The sequence below is a fragment of the Mobula birostris genome, chromosome 8 (assembly GCF_030028105.1).
Source record: "Mobula birostris isolate sMobBir1 chromosome 8, sMobBir1.hap1, whole genome shotgun sequence".
NCBI classification, from domain to species: Eukaryota; Metazoa; Chordata; class Chondrichthyes; order Myliobatiformes; family Myliobatidae; genus Mobula; species Mobula birostris.
The window spans coordinates 82,447,105-82,464,935 of NC_092377.1; the positions used below are offsets into that span (position 1 = coordinate 82,447,105).

The following is a 17,831-nucleotide window of genomic DNA, read 5'->3' on the forward strand; positions in this document are numbered from 1 at the left end:
TCCTATTAGATTCTTTCTTTACCGCTTCCACCTAATTCCTTTCTGCTTCTTACTTCATCCCCCTTCTCCCTCCTTCCCACCCCCCAACCACCACCACCTTCTTTTGGCTTCTTCTCCCTCCATTTCCGGTTCTGATGACGGCTTTCTGACCGAAGTGTCGACTGTTATGAGTTCCTCCATAACTTCGTGTGCTTCCATAGGATAGGAAATTTTCTGTGTGGAATTCAAAGGAGAATAACTAGTTTGAGCACTGGATGTGAAATTAAATGAAAGCAAAGTGGGTGATTGCGAGGAACTCAGTCGGTCAGGTTATATTTACTGCAGAGGTAATAAAGCAGTCAATGTTTTGGACCAAGACCCTTCATTAGGACTGAAAATGAAGTCCTACCCTTTCTTCCATGGTCCACTGTCCTCTTCCATTAGATTCCCTCTTCACCTGTTTACGTCTTCCACCTTACCCTTCCCAGCTATTTACTTCATCTCCCTTCACCCACCCAGCCCCACACCTGGTCTTACCTATTCTCCTTTCCCTGCCTTGATTTCACTTCTGCCCCCTGCCTTTCCAGTCTGGGTGAGGCACAAAGGCTTTCAGAAAATCCAAGTACACAACATCCATCCTTTGTTTATCCTGCTTGTTTTTTCTTCAAAACATTCCAACAGATTGTCAGGCAAGATTTTCCCTTAAGTCATGCTGACTTTGACCTTTTTTTGTCATGGGCCTTCAACTTCCCCTTAACAATCAACTCCCAACATCTTCACAACCACTGAGGTTAGGCTGACTGGCCTATAATTTCCTTGTTTGATGCCTCTCTCCCTTCCTGAGGAGTGTTATTTGTAATTTTCCATTCCTCTGGAATCATGCCAAAATCATTATTAATCATTACTAATGATTTTGCAATCTCTTCAGCTACCTCTTTTAGAACCTTTGGGTGTAGACCATCCTGTCCAGGTGACTTATCTACCTACTTTCAATTTCTGAAGCACCATCTCCCTAGTAATAGCAACTGCACTTACTTCTGCCCCTTGAACTCAGACTTCTGGTATACTACTAGAGTGTTCCACAGTGAAAACTGGTACAAAATACTTATTCAGTTCGTCCAACATTTCGTTGTCCCCCGTTACTATCTCTGCAGTGTCATTTTCCAGCAGTCCATTATCTACTCTGGCCTCTCTTTTGTTACTTGTATGTCTGAAAAAAGCTTTTGGTATCACTTTTGATATTATTGGCTTGCTTAGCTTCATATTTCATCATTCCCACCCCCCCCCACCCACAACTCCCTGCACTTTTTCTTTTGCCTTCTGTTGGTTTTCTCAATCCTCTGACTTCCCCCTAATTTTTGCTGTATTGTATGCCCTCTGTTGGGTGGTGAACCAACTGCTTCGTGTGGGATCAGAAATGGGCAGCACCTTGTAATTTGCTACGTCCTGGAGCTTTTCAGAGAAGTTGGCAGATGAATATTTGTCAGACAGTCAAGTTTCCAAGTGATAGATGCGTGCTTGAGTATTTCAGCAACAAATGCGCTGAGTTAGGGGTGGGAGAGATTTTTGTGTTGCAGAGAACATGGATGATGCAAGTTAGTTACATACAGATTTGTCCAGGCACATTTGCTGTGGGTGAGGTGAAATGGGAAGTAAAGATTGAAAATTTAATGATGTAGGCCAAATATAGTTGTGATCTTTCCACTGATCACCTGGAGGAAGTTATGGTTCATTGAGTTTTGATGTTTGTGCAGTGGCAGCAGAAAGGATGTATGGAGCTGGGTATTTAAATGCAGGGTGAATGGGAAGTCATTATTAAAAATGCTCTGGAAATCAGATTGGTAAGGTTAGAACAAGGTAAATCTTGTAGAAAACAGAGATATTGGAACGTCAGTGTGTGGTTTTCTGCCCAGAGCTGAAGGTAAATAGAACACTGAGATTTTTAAATGCAACTTGTATAATTGTAGTTATTGAATAAGCCATTGTCCCATGAAGAGTGATCAGTATAATCTATATACAGTACAAAGAAGTGAAGCAATAGATTTATTATTCTTAAAAGGTTTGGTAACAACGCTTTTCCCATTTAAAGTCTTTAACACTGTTGTTTGGCATTTTTAATCACATAATTCTTTGACATGTTTTGTTGAATGCAGTAGGAATATCTGTGCCTTATTCACTCTTGCCCAGTAGAGACAGAATGCAGCCAGCATTAGTTTCTCTCCCTCAAAATGTTTGGATTCCCTTACTCAAGATTCTAATCTCACTTTCTCGTTCTCCTACTGTTTTGATCATCTTCTGAATGCAATTTAATGGATGCTGCTATATTTTTCAATATGTGACCTATCTACATTGACTAACAACCAACCTAAATACAAAATACTCTGCAGATGCTGGGGTCAAAGCAACACTCACAACACACTGGATGAACTCAGCAGGTCGGGCAGCATCTGTGGAAACAATCAGTCAATGTTTCGGACCAGAACCCTTTGTCTGGATTGAAGAGGGAAGGGGCAGAGGCCCTATAAGGAAGGTGGGGGGAGGGTGGGAAGGAGCCTATAAAGAAGGTGGGGGGAGGGTGCACTTCCTGGATATTTTCAGTTTATGAGATAATGAGAGTACTGATAGTCAATTTCTATTTTGCAAATAATTAACTGCTGTGCATATTGTTATTTCTTGGAAGTTTTTCTAAGCTTGGAATTGTATCCTAATTTTTGATATTGAATTATGTAAGGACAGGATTTAAGAGTTTAATGCTTCTAGCTTGAAATATTCTGTTAAAGAAAACTTTTAAGTTTAAAATGTAAGCTATTTTTGTGTGTAAGCAGGACTGAAGATTTAAATACTTTTGGTGGTGACAGCAAGCCGGCATGACATTGCAGAAACCAACTTGACTTGGTATGTATACAGTACATTTGTAAAATGTTTTGATTAGATGCACAGAGACTGGTGTTCATCTGGGTGTTATTGTATATGCCTATTCATGATAGTTGCATTTTAATTATTTGATTTAGGTTATTAAAGTATCCAAAGGCACAAGATGCTCAAGATACTGTGCTGCTGATTTGATCCTGAATTTCATCCACTGTCTTGTCAAAACAGTGTTGGATTTGTTTACAAACTTGTATTTAATATATTAATTTCTAATGCCTCATAATCTGGGGCTTAGTTGTATAAATAGTATGTAAGATTTACCAAGTAAATACCTACTTTTCCATCCAGCATTAAACAATTACCCAGTGAATAGTAATTAGAAGAAGAATTTCCTTTGTATTCTTTAAATTTATCTTGCATGCAAAGCTTTAACTCAGTTCCTTTAAAATGGAATTGATATGGTGAGATTTTGTCCATTGTATTTACAGTGTGCTTTTTAACTTTAAAGACTTACAAAATTAAAATTACATTTGTTCATTTAGTTTCATTGTGAATTTTTAAGGATTACTAATAAATATAAAAAAATATTGACCATATCAATTGATGGATTTTTGTTAAAAAGCAAAGTTTTGGGTAACTTCTTTGTAGTAATGGGTTAACGTACAGAGAATATGGAACAGTACAACACCGGAATTCACCTTTCAGCCCACAATGTTGTGCTGTAGCAGCTAAAAAGCAAATAAGAAACATCCAAACACTAATCCCTCCTACCTACACCATGTCTGTATCCCTCCATCTTATATCCATCTGCCTATCCAAACATCTCTTAAATGCCTCTAATATATTTGCTTCCACTACCATACCAGGCTGCACATTCCATGAGCTTAAAAAAAACTTGCCCCTCACGTCCCCCTTGAACCTACCCCCTGTATCCTTCAATGCATCCCATCTGGTATTAGACATTTCAACCATATGAAACAGGTACTCTTTGTCCAGTCAGTCTATGCCTCTCAAAATCTTGTAGACTTTTATCAGATCTCCTCTCAGCCACTGGCGCTCCAGAGAAAACAACCCAAATTAATCCAGTCTCTTGTGATACCATATGCATTGTAAACCCGGCAGCAAATTAGTAAACCTATTCTGCGCCCTCTCCAAAACTTCAACATCCTTCCAGAACTGTATGCAATACTCTAGATGTGACCTAACCAGAGTTGCAACTTTATAAATTTTTGAACTCAATGCCTCAACTGATAAAAATAGTCATAGTCATACTTTATTGATCCCGGGGGAAATTGGTTAAAAACATGCATTCCATAGGCCTGTTTAACCACCTTATCGACCTGTGTAGCTACTTTCAAGGAGCTATGAACTTGGATCCTAAGATCTCTCTGCTCAGCAACACTGTTAAGGATTTTTCCCTTAACAGTGTAATATCTCCTTACATTTGCCCAACCAGGGTGCAACACCTCACATTTGTCTGGCTTAAACTCCAACCAATATTTCTCTGCCCACATCTGCAACTGATTTGTATTGTACTGTATTCTTTGCTGGTCTTCTATACTATCCACAACTCTACCAATCTTGGTATCATTGGCAAACTTAGTAACCCCCCCATCTATATTTTCATCTAGGTCTTTTATATACATCACAGACAGTAGAGGTCCCAGCACGGATCCCTGCGCTAAATTACAGACCTTCAGTTAAAATAAGTCCCTTCAACCACTACTGCCTGTCTTCTATGTGCAATTCGGTTCTGAATCCAAACGGCCAATTTGCCATAGACCCCCATGCATCTTAATCTTTTGGATTAGCACCCCATGAGGGACTTCATCAAACACCTTACTAAAATCCATGTAGACATCATCCACTGCCCCACTCTCATCAATCTTTCTCGTCACCTTGTCAAAAAACTTAATCAAGATGGTAAGGCATGACCAGCCATGCTGGCTCATATATAACCTATCCCTAAGAATTTTCTCCAGCAATTTTCCTACAAATGGCGCTGAGACTTGCTGGTCTATAATTTCCAGGATTTTCCCTTGTTCCTGTCTTAAATAGAGGTACAACATTAATCACTCAGCAATCCTGTGGCTAGAGAGGACACGAAAATACTGGTCAAGGGCCCAGCAATCTTGTCCTTTGCCATCTGGCCAGGCTCATTGCCCAACATCAGGACCTATATGGCCCAATCCTCTCATTACACCGTAATCATTGATTTAATCATGGATACACTTTACAAATTCTGTCTTATCAAAGGACCTTGGACTATAAAGGTGGCAGTTTATATTGGGGAAGTTGAAATCCATCATGAAAATAACCCTATCATTTCTACACATTTCCTTAATCTGATTATACGTCTGTTCATCAATGTCCCGATGGATATTTGGGGGGGTGCGGGTTCTGTCATACCATCCCATCAGTATGATTGCACCCTTCCTATTCCTGACTTCTACCCAAATGGACTCCGTGTCTGGCCCCTCCATAATACTCCTAGCAGTAAAATATACACACTTCAAACTATCCAACACATTATCCCTCTTATTTCAATTTTGCTCCTCAATAGTTTCCTTGACATCTACCTTCTGGTCCAATCCTTCTCTTACAGACCTGGGGCTCTGGTTCCTAGCCCCTTGCAAAATTTGTTTAAACTCTCCTGAGTAGCATTAGCAATCTCCCCACCAGGATATTGATTCCCCTTCAGTTCAGTTACAGCCTGTCCCTCTTGTAGGGTCACCCATTTCCCAGAAAAGGTTCCATTGATCCAAGAACTTGAAACCCTGTCCTTTCCACCATCCCCTCACCACTCATTTGTTCATGCCATCACCCAAATCTTACCTGCACTAGCCTATGGTACAGGGAATAATTCAGAGATTACTATCTTGGAGATCCTTCTCTTCAACCTCTTTCCAAACTATTTACTCACTGTGTAGGATCTCTTCCCTTTTTCTGACTATGTCATTGGTGCCAATATGCACCTAACTATCGGGTCCCCTATAACTACCCCACTGCCTGACTTTACCATTCCCTGCTAAGCCACAGTGTGGCCACTGATGCGTCATCCCCTCCCTTCCTCCCCCCGGCAATATCTGAGATCTGTAGAGAAAGCTGTGGCAAATGCAAAAAAAGTGTGTAATGAATTTCTCCACTGGATCCAGTGCTTAATATTGTTGATTTGAACTTCGATAGGGAGGACACTGTTTTCTAGATTTGCAGACAATAATGTAGAGGTGTGATGTACTGAAGAGGGTAGTATAGTCAACGAGATATTGAGAAGTTGGTAGGTAGCAGATTAAATATAATACTGATGTCTCAAGTGTGGGGAGAATGTGAAGAGACAATCATAAACCCAGGAGGGAATCTTTTAAAGGCATGCAAGCGCAGAAGAATCTGGTTTAGTGCATGGTTTATTAGTGACAGAATAGTTTGAGAAAGTAATTTGAAATGTCTCCCAGACTTCTAGATTTAGTTTCTTGAAGTATAAGGAAGTTTTTAAATGTGCAATAGAAATTAACAAATTTCACGACACATGCTGGTGAATAACAAACCTGATTCTGATCTGCACATAATATCAGAATCAGGTTTGTTATTCACCAGCATAAGTCTGGGTTACCACATTTTGGAAAAGTCACTAAAGAGATTTAATAAACTTTTCAGGTTGAACAACTTTATGTGAATAGACTAAAGAGGCTAGGATTGTTTTGCTTTTAACAGAGGACATTACAAAGGGATCTGATAGATTTTGTGAAATCATGTGCATTTAGACAAAGTTGATGAATCTTCACATTGGCAGAAAGGAGATAGAATAAAATCAATTGGCAAAAGGATTAAAAGTGACCAAAGGAAAGTTTGTGTGACATGTGGTTGTGTTCTGGAATGCACATAGTACTCATTCTGGTGCTGAAGTGAATAGAAAAAGCAACAGTGCATCTCCCTAACTCTCTTGCCAATGAAACTGAAGTCTGGGGGAGAGAGGTTAATGTACAGGGATAGCTGTGGAGGCAGATTCAATTGTAAAGTTCAAAAGGGGGCTGAGAGGGAAAAACAACTTGCAGCGGGGAGAGGGGTCCATTGCTGTTTCAGAGAACTACTACAAACTGAATGAGCCATGACGAATAAACTATTCTTGGGCTTCCAGCGGGGAACAGGTATCGATTTTAACCGGTGTTTTGATGACAAACTCTACCATCTTCCTGTACCTGCCTGGAAGACCAAGAAGAGTTTATTTGGGAAAGCACTGGATCCTTTTCCAGTGAGGCATATTGTCATTTCCTACTTGATTACCCTATGTGATTGTGTGTTTTCAGTTTTCCAGTCTGAGGTGAATGTTTCACAAACACGAAAAAAATCTGCAGATGCTGGAAATCCAAAGTAACACACAAAATGCACGAGGAACTCAGCAGGCCAGGCCACATCAATGGAAAAGAGTAAACAGCGGACATTTCATGCTGAGACCCTTCATCAGGACTGGAGAAGTACTTCTCCCCTTCCTTTTCAGTCCTGATGAAGGGCCTCGATCTAAATCTTTGACTGTTTACTCTTTTCCGTAAATACTGCATGGCCTGCTGAGTTTGGCTACTTGCACCTGCCTGGCTAAAATAATTAATGGTCAACTTGTTTCGTATTTTATAAGCAATTCATAATGTTTTCACTATGTATCAGTCTGATAATGTGCTCACAACTTAGCAAAAAGTAAATTCTCTGCTTTTGATTGCAGCTTGAATGCCTCCAATATTTGCAGTTTAATCATGTAAGCCAACATTAATGTTTGAGTGAAAACAAGTAGTAATTATTGCAGTGGAGGATTGCAATAGATAAAACAAGATGTCCCACCTGAAATTTAATTAAACTTCTACAGAAACAGGTATCGGATTACTGTTAACAAAATGTAAATTATGCAGTGTTCTGCGGTGGCACAGTGTACAATAAAGGCAGAAGTAATATCACCGTTTACTTTATACTATCCAAGTAATTTAAACTTTTATATTTGCCAACTAGTTTTGGCAATGGTATTACAATACATTGTCTTTTGTACAGGTGGTGGTATTTTACAGCATTTTGACTCGTAATTTCAGACAGACTGTGGTTGCGTGGCAGTTTTGAAGTTTTATTTTCTCAGCAGTAATAGGCAAAAAGCTTGGATCGTGCGTAAGTATCTGCAAAGGTTTGAGCCATGACTCTGGGTTTAAGAAAATACATTTTTCTTTTCTAAGTGACAAACATTACAGTAGAACTGGTATGGAAATTTTATTTAGAATGTTTACCTGGGAGTAAATGTGCCATTTTATAAGATATTCTTTAAAAATTGGAACTTTGCAAAGATTTTTTTTGTATGACCCCCTCACCCTTAATGAGTTAGCTATTGCTGTAAATATGAGCTAACAGCAAAATATCTCAACAAGAATGGGAATAATGATAAAAAGGTCATTTCCAATAAATAAACATGGGTAAATGCAACACATAAAAGTTTGGATGTTCCTTTAAGGGACAATGAGGTTGTCACTTACATGAACACTGACCCTCCCACGCAGGTTTACTGTATGCTAGGAAGCAGAGTTTAACTCACACCAGTATAAACCTAAATTGAAATTGTATTGACAAATTGTTTCAAACTATACAAACAAAATAAAGAAAAGGACTCATTACACACATTAATTAGCCTGTAGGATGACCATATTGTTGCAGAATCAATCCAGTTTGAAGTATTGACCTTTCTTCAAGGTCGTGTGATAACTAGCTAATTAAAAATTATCTGCACACTCTCTGAGACCAAACTCTACATGAGGGTTTTCCAACAGCAGTATCTGTGTTTCCAAATTAGTTCATGTTATTTGGCTATGTTTGTCATCCATTTCTATTTTCCCTCCTATCTCCTTTCTCCAGAACTCCTGCACACTCTCCAGAAAATGGCTACTCCCAATCGCTCTAAAATGTTCAGGGGCATCTTATTGGACAAAGAGTTACAACATCGTATTGGCTATTACAAGCCTAACTTGATCAACTGAATCATTATTTTAAACAGCAAAAAAAAAAGAAATACTGGATTGTATAATGTAATTAAAGGACCACATTGGTATTTTCTGCAGATTTTCTCAAATGCAAATAGCATGACTGTTATTAATAAGTTAAAGCATTGTCTTAAACCAGGGTATTACATTTGTTTTAGGATAATTGGCTATCTAATTGGCTGCTGCACAAATAGTCTAAAGTTACTTTCTGCCGTAATGTTAGCTTGTCTCAAAGATGATAGGATAATTATTTACATTGGTTGACCATGGGCCAATGGTTCAGATAGGTTTTTAATTACCTTTGAACCTAGTTTTGCTGCTTAATGTTATTTGATATTTGAAAGTAGCTCTAATTGGGAGATTTTTGTCACCTACTGCACCAGTGCAGCTGAGATTGAAGTCTAGATCTGATGGGTTGATCTCAACCCTAGATTCCCAATATGGCACAAGGAATGTGGATACATTGAGCATCTTAGAATCTGATTAATAATAGGACTTTATCTTTAGCATATGCCACTTGAGGGATAGATTGGTAACAAATTCTTTTAACCTGTAACCGATATAACATGCAGTTCTTTTAACTTTCTTTAAAACACTAGGTGACATCAGCAGTTGATAGTGTTTCAACATCAACAAGGATGGGCACTTCAAGGGTCACTTTCAAACTCAAGGGGACTACACTTCCAGGTAATGTATGGTGACTTGGGAGAAATTTTAAAAAACCATGTGACTTACAAGCAAAAATGCAGATTTCACACTAAAGGGGAAAATGCTATATTCAACAATTTTTCACACAGTATTTAAATTTACACATTTGACCTGGTCTGTGCGACTGATAACATCATTTTAACTTCTTTCTTGTATTAATTTTTTCCCTAGTAGACACAAATTATATTTGTTATCACTGTGCTTGTTAATGTGAAATTTGAATTTTTACATTTACCTATTTTGGTGTTTAATACTTGTATGTTTGAATTACTAAAATAATTCTCTTAAGTATATGATTTAAATATTTAACCTTTTATATTTTGAAAATATGTTGAATTATGATGTGAACTATCATACTTGACTGATAATTGCATAAAGTAGGTGACTATATTAGCATTGTTATAATTCATTTAGAGCCAATAGTTCGGATGTTGAGAAACACAGATGATTTGGCAGAGCTGGTAATCTTGAGCAACATGGACAAAATGGAGGAAATCAGACATCTAGCAGCATCTGTGGAGGGGAATAAACGGTCTCTGTTTTGAGCCGAGGTCCTTTGTCAGTTCTAGTAAATAAGTTCTAGTAAATTGGGCTGAAAGATGGCAGATGGAGTTTAATGCTGATAAATGTGAGATGCTACATTTTGATAGGACTAATCAAAATAGGACATACATGGTAAATGGTAGGGCATTGAAGAATGCAGTAGAACAGAGGGATCTAGGAATAATGGTGCATAGGAATTGATTGGTTGAACAAAAATGGATGTTCTGAACCTTGTGTTGTGGAACTTTGGGCTTCTATACCTCCTGCACAATGGTAGTTGTGAGAGGAAGGCATGACTGGGATGATGGTTGTGTCTGATCAATGTTATTGCTTTGAGGCAGGCCTCTGGTAGATCCTACAAATAGTGGTGTGATGTATTGGGTAAGTCCACTGCTGTCTTCAGCTTCTTGCATTGCCACACATTGATGCAGTCAGTCACATCATACATATGCAAAAGTTTGTTAGTGTGTTTGGTGACAAATTAAATTTCCTTAATCTCCTAAGGGAAAACTGGTCGTCCTGTATGTTAACATGAGGCATTTAAAACTGCTTACTCTTTCCATCATTATTTTTCCCCCTGTGTAGACAACTCATGTTCACACTCATTCCATTTCCCTGAAGTCAACAATCAGCCCTTTAGTTGTACTGACATTGTGTGAGGTTGTTGTTGCAGCACCACTCAACCAGGTGTCCTATCTCACTCCAGTATGCTGACTCATCGCTACTTGTGATTAGTCAAAAGTATTGGGCATGTGCAACTGAAAGGCTGACTTTGCTTGAAACCATTTGGGCTCTTTGGGTAAAATCTTTTTATTTGAAAGGGTCGATGTGTAAGTAGAATGTGGAGCTGTGAAAGAAGGTTGTGATAGGTGACCAAACAAAGGATTCTTGCACATGCAACACACATCAAAGTTGCTGGTGAACGCAGCAGGCCAGGCAGCATCTGTAGGAAGAGGTGCAGTCGACGTTTCAGGCCGAGACCCTTCGTCAGGACTAACTGAAGGAAGAGTGAGCAACTTTGATGTGTGTTGCTTGAATTTCCAGCATCTGCAGAATTCCTGTTTGCGTTTAGATTCTTGCACATGTTGATTGAGTTGCACAGAAAAGTACTGCTCATCCAAAAGACTTGATCTCAAGTACTATGAACATGATCTTTTGGAAAATATTACTTCAGTACACCATTGCGTCAGATGACAGTTTCTATCTTTTTATTTATATAAAGTTTAAGTTGAATGTAATAAGTTAAATCCTTTAAAGTAATGAGTCTGTTCCAAGTATTTTCCAGAATGTACTGAACTGTCATTCTAAAATGGGTTCAGTAAAGCAGAGTATCAGCTGTTTGTTAAATTTGAATAATCTCTTTTGGGACCCCTACCTGTATTGAAGTAGAGATAGGGAGAGGTGTACATGAGGTGGGGTGGATTTTGTTACTGATTAGAGATGATGTCACTGCTGCACATAAAGGACATCTTGTAACATTTGTCCAGTGAGACCATGTGAGTAGAGTCAATGAATAAGAAATGTGTAGTCACTATGCTATCCTGTTATGTATTATGACAATTATGTAATATACACAAGTACCACTTTATTAGGTACCTCCTGTATGCACAAAATGGCCAGTAAGTGTTTACTCACAGTATTCTGCTATTGTATCTCTTCCACTTCAAAGTTTCTTGTGTTGTGTGTTCAGAGATGTTGTTCTGCGTATCGCTGATAAAGCGTGTTTATTTGAGTTACTGTCGCCTTCCTGTCAGATTGAATCTATCTGGTCACTCTCTTCTCACTTCTCTCATTGACGAGGGTTTTCCATCCAGATACCTGCTGCTCACTGGATTTTTTTTTTTGTTTATTGTGCCATTCTGCTAACTTGAGAACAGAGATTCCCAACCTGACCCCTTAATAGTATTGGTCCATGGCATAAAAAGTTGGAAACCCTTGCTCTAGAGACTGTATGAAAATTCTAGGAGATCATCAGCTTCTGAGATGCTCAACCCATCCATTCTGGCACCAACAATCATTCCATTATCAACGTCACTTAGATCACATTTCTTCCCCATTTATTTGTTTGGTCTGAGCAGCAACTTAAACTCTTGAACATGCTTTTATGCATTGTGATGTTACCAGTTGATGGCTGATTAGATATTTCTATTAACAACCTGCTATACCTAATAAAGTGGCCACTGAGTATGTGTGTAAATCTTTGGATGAAAAAAAAAGTTAGTGCATTTTTGTATAACAAGGGAGGTTGCCAAAAGATATAGCAGTGATATAAGTTAGTTGAAAACATCGCTTAGAGAAATTACAACTGAAGTTTAATCTGTAAAAGGATGAAGTATTTTGGATGGTCAAATGTGAGAGGAAAGTGGTGTGACCATTCTGAGATTTGATGTACAAACCCCATTTCCAGAAAAGTTGGGATATTTTCCAAAATGCAATAAAAACAAAAATCTGTGATATGTTAATTCACGTGAACCTTTATTTAACTGACAAAATTACAAAGAAAAGATTTTCAATAGTTTTACTGACTAACTTAATTGTATTTTGTAAATATACACAAATTTAGAATTTGATGGCTGCAACACACTCAACAATAAGTTGGGACAGAGTTAAAATATGATTGAAAAGTGCACAGAATATTCAAGTAACACTGGTTTGGAAGACTCCACATTAAGCAGGCTAATTGGTAGCAGGTGAGGTATCATGACTGGGTGTAAAAGTAGCGTCCATCAAAGGCTCAGTCTTTGCAAGCAAGGATGGGTCGTGGCTCACCCCTTCGTGCCAAAATTCGTGAGAGAATTGTTAGTCAGTTCAAAAGGAACATTTCTCAATGCAAGATTGCAGAGAATTTAGGTCTTTCAACATCTACAGTACATAATATTGTGAAAGGATTCAGAGAATTCAGAGACATCTCAGCGCGTAAAGGGCAAGGTCGGAAACCACCATTGAATGCGCGTGATCTTCGAGCCCTCAGGCGGCACTGCCTAAGAAACCGTTATGCCACTGTGACAATTATAGTCACCTGGGCTCGGGAGTACTTCGGAAAACCATTGTCACTCAACACAGTTCGTTGCTGCATCCAGAAATGCAACTTCAAACTGTATTACGCAAGGAGGAAACCATACATCAACTCTATGCAGAAACGCCGGCGAGTTCTCTGGGCATGAGCTCATCTCAGATGGACTGAAAGACTGGAACCGTGTGCTGTGGTCAGATGAGTCCACATTTCAGCTAGTTTTCGGAAAAAACGGGTGTCGAGTTCTCCGTGCCAAAGATGAAAACAACCAGCCAGATTGTTATCAGCGAAAGGTGCAAAAGCCAGCATATATGATGGTATGGGGGTGCATCAGTGCCCACAGCATGGGTGAGTTGCATGTATGTGAAGGTACCATTGACTCTGAGGCATATATTAGGATTTTAGAGAGACATATGTTGCCATCAAGGCGATGTCTCTTCCCAGGACGTCCATGGTTATTTCAGCAGGACAATGCCAGACCACATTCTACACGGGCTACAACAGCGTGGCTTTGTAGACACAGAGTGCGTGTGCTTGACTGGCCTGCTGCCAGTCCAGATCTATCTCCTGTTGAAAATATATGGCGCATCATGAAGAGGAGAATCAGACAATGGAGACCACGGGCTGTTGAGCAGCTGAAGTCTTATATCAAGCAAGAATGGACAAAATTTCCAATTGCAAATCTATTACAATTAGTATCCTCAGTTCCAAAATGATTAAAAAGTGTTATTAAAAGAAAAGGTGATGTAACACAATGGTAAACATGCCTCTGTCCCAACTTATGTTGAATGTGTTGCAGCCATCAAATTCTAAATTTGTGTACGTTTACAAAATACAACTAAGTTGGTCAGTAAAACTATTGAAAATCTTTTCTTTGTACTTTTGTCAGTTAAATAAAGGTTCACGTGAATTAACATATCACAGATTTTTGTTTTTAATGCATTTTGGAAAATATCCCAACTTTTCTGGAAATGGGGTTTGTACATAAGTGTCTTTAGCCAAGACTGCATAGATTCTTGAAAGTGGCAAAACGAGTGAATAATGTGATAAAGAAGGCATACATACCTTGGTAGGAACATTGACTGTAAATGTCAACAGCTTCTTTACGCCTATATAAAATTTTGGTTTGGCTACATTTAGAATATGTACTTTTCTGGATACCATATTACAGGAAAGAAGTGATTGCTTTGGAGAAGATGCTGAAAAGGTTCACCATGATGTTGCCTGGATTGGTGTGTATTAGCTAATAGACATTGAACAGATCAGGATTGTTTTTTCTGGAACATCAAAGGACTGATGGTAGATAAAATTGTTAAATTGGCATCATGGTAGGTGCTGATATGGTGAGCTGCACTTGTGTATTCTAACAATACAGGACTTTTAAGTGCAAAACTTTACAGGGACATGAAAAGATGGTTTTTAACATGACATTCTATATAAATGCTTATTTATGCATCATGTGCTTTCAATGTAGATCAGCTTTAGGGTACTATAGCGAAGGTTACTGTATGTCAATTAAGTGTAGTTAAAATGATTATTCAGATAATGTGTTGGCACAATAATCCGAGGTCTTGGACAAAATTTGAAATTTTATAACTCTTGTTCTGGTGATTTTTCATGTGCATGCCTTAAAGTTAATTTTCTTTTGGTATTGTAGGAGAATTGTTGGCAGTATGTGGGAATTCAACTGCACTTGGCAGTTGGTCTTTTCAGAAAGCTGTGTTTCTCGAACCCGATGCAAATGATGAGTAAGTATAATGTTATTGGATGAAATGCTCAGATTTGTACAAGGCCATTCAGTTTCCCATTAGTTCTAATTCAATAAATATTTTATTTATTTTATACCTTCACTTATTTATAATTTTTTTCTGAACATTATCATTGGCTGCCTGTCAGTTGCATTTTAAAAATATTTTCTTAATCAGTCTGCTAAGGCACAGTTTCTTGATGACCAAAGTAGATTATTACTAAATAAGATGTGGCTAATGTACTTCGCTAACGATCCCTACATTTGGTTATCAGGGAGGATCAGAATGAATACTCCCAGATGAGTCTGAAAATTGCCCTCCGTGAAATGTCTGCAAAAAAAATTAAGTCATTGTTTTTTGCTGAATGTTTTATACCTGCTATTGATGTGGTTATTTTGCTTGATTATTGTACTTTGTGGTTGACTTTGGGAGTATAGTTGTATGTGGAACTTGATCTTAATTATTGATGAAGTGACTTTGTTGTCCCTCATCTCCTAAGTGACAGCACAGTTATAATTTCAATAGAACTTCTCTTAAAAGACCATCGTCCTCCTTTGCTGTTCATTCTGACACCAAGTTTTTGTTTCGTGTCTAGTTTTTTTATAATGTGAAAAACTAGGAACTGCAAGGAGCAGAATTTCCTCCTTGTATTTGTATTTTTTAAATATTCATTTTTCATTTTTGTGTTGGCGCATGGCCAAGTGGTTAAGGTGTTCGTCTAGTGATCTGAAGGTCGCTAGTTCAAGCCTTGGCTGAGGCAGCGTGTTGTGTCCTTGAGCAAGACACTTAACCACACATTGCTCTGCGATGACACCGGTGCCAAGTTGTATGGGTCCTAATGCCCTTCCCTTGGACATCATCGGTGGCGTGGAGAGGGGAGACTTGCAGCATGGGCAACTGCCAGTCTTCCATACAACCTTGCCCAGGCCTGTGCCCTGGAAACCTTCCAAGATGCAAATCCATGGTCTCATGAGACTAACAGATGCCTATTTTAGGTATAATTCTAGGATCAGTTGTCATGACAGAATTTTGTTTGCTGAGACTTGCTACATTTGGAATCAATTTTAAAGTTTCTTTCAGTTCTATTTTCCCTATCAACAATTTTTCAATGCATTTGCAGTTGTTGTTCTGGTCTAAAATGGGGGTTTCAAGGTGTTCTTCAGGCCAATCATTCATGTGATTTTTTTTTTTAGGCTAGCCATTTGATTTCTGAACTTGTTATTTGAAAATAAAAGTTATAGCATAATACTTTGTTTCCCATCACCCCACCCCAGCATTACATGGACTGCAGCGGTTGAACTTCCAAGAGCCACTCTTTTCCAGTATCGCTATTTCAAATGTTATGCCACTGAACTGAAGGTAAGATCCATTTTCCAAGCAATCCAAACTGGAATGCAGTTTTCAAATCATTGCGTATTTAATTACTCAGCCGCTTTTTATTGCATAAGCAGTTATAATAACTGGCTTAAATCATGTATTTGAATTTTGCTCTCTGTCCCTACTGCTGTAAAATAGTTAAGGCTTTCTGTAGCTGAATGACTCATTGATATTTTTCAGTCCTAGTCTAACCATAATTTTTCAGAGGAAAAGGAGAAAAATGGTATAGATTTTTTTTTAAACTGATTTTTTTTTAACGTAAATGTATCCTACTAAAATTTCTGATATTTGATTAGTGCTTGTTATCTCGAATAAACTCTTCTCGGCCTTCCAGCTGGGTACAGGTACAGGAAGCCCAAGAAGTGTTTATTCATCATATACCACAGGAAAGCACTAGATCCTTTTTGTGTGTTATTTGCTATTTGATTATACCTTGGTGCTTTTGTGTGAATCTTGTGTCGGGCAATGATTTGGTGGTTGAAGTTTTTGATTCTACTCTACTGTCTTGTTCCACTGGCAATTCACTCTGTCACAGATTTTCTATGGCAAATGTACAGTATGCTCTTGTCCACTGTTGCTTCTCAACCTTTTGTATTGAGGTTTTCAGTGCAGGATTATTATCAAATCATTTTGGTGAATAATGTGTAGCATCATCCTATTCGTCCTTTTCTGCAGTAGATTGGCTATTTTACATACTACTTATCATATGAATCCATTTGGATAAAATTGTTACAATTTTTGTTTCTGCTCACTTATTAAATAAGCAATTTTAGTAATTATAACTGACCACGCTTTTTTAAATTGACTTTCACAATTCACTACAATAAAAAAAAAGCTGTTGTGTGGTAATCAAAATATAAAAATCCACAAAAAAAAATTAAAATTTAAACATGGAGTTTTTCTGTCACTTGAAGGGTTGTGTCCTTCCAAACCTGGGTTGTAATTGGAAAGTTATTTGAGGAATGCAAAGTGAAGGCACTGGTGATTACATTTTTCTTGATATTGGCAATGGTGGAATCATTTTAAGTTGAATGAAAGGTGTCGGACTATTGTTGTAAAGAGAAAGGTCTTTAATGGTTTTTTTGTGCAGTCAGCCTGATCGGTTTCCATTACTAATGCAAACTTGAAACAGTTCTTCAGGAAGGGCACACGGAATGTTAAGACTTTTGATTTTATCTTATTTTGCTTTTCTTTTGCTCTCCAGGTGAGTGATTACTAATCATTATTGTCAGTACCTAGCATTGGCATTGACTACAACCAGGATCAGTGCAATACAATCACCTTTAGTGCACTGCTCCTTCTTGCCCAATAATGCATTTTTGCATCTACTTACAAAGTATGTTGCAAGTAAGTTCAGAAGTGGGGTTTGTTTACTGTGGGCTTTTGCACCCAAGAAAATGCTTATCAACAGCCTGAGCTTCTGTTAATATAGCTATTTATAAAAGAGAGGGGGGATGGGTTTTGTAAGTCTGGTTTCAGACTGATGTCACTGAAGTGACAGGACAGTTTTCTAATCCATATATGCCCTTGTTTCTTTATTTGTAATTTGAAGACTTCATAGTCTTGGGTCTTTAGCAATTTTTTTTT

General features: G+C 38.2%; 1 protein-coding gene across 3 annotated transcripts in view; it reads left to right on the forward strand.

Moving 5' to 3' along the window:
• Positions 1 to 17,831, forward strand: part of gpcpd1 (glycerophosphocholine phosphodiesterase 1) — a 72,789-nt gene that overhangs the window by 1,989 nt on the left and 52,969 nt on the right. For 2 of the 3 annotated variants that reach the window (XM_072265544.1, XM_072265545.1), the window contains exons 2-6: positions 2,805 to 2,874; positions 7,885 to 7,995; positions 9,455 to 9,542; positions 14,777 to 14,867; positions 16,142 to 16,226. In XM_072265544.1, the coding sequence (XP_072121645.1) occupies positions 9,494 to 9,542; positions 14,777 to 14,867; positions 16,142 to 16,226 (225 nt within the window). In that variant the 5' untranslated portion in view covers positions 2,805 to 2,874; positions 7,885 to 7,995; positions 9,455 to 9,493. The remainder of the gene's footprint in view (positions 1 to 2,804; positions 2,875 to 7,884; positions 7,996 to 9,454; positions 9,543 to 14,776; positions 14,868 to 16,141; positions 16,227 to 17,831) is intronic. The other variant, XM_072265546.1, reaches the window with a different exon arrangement.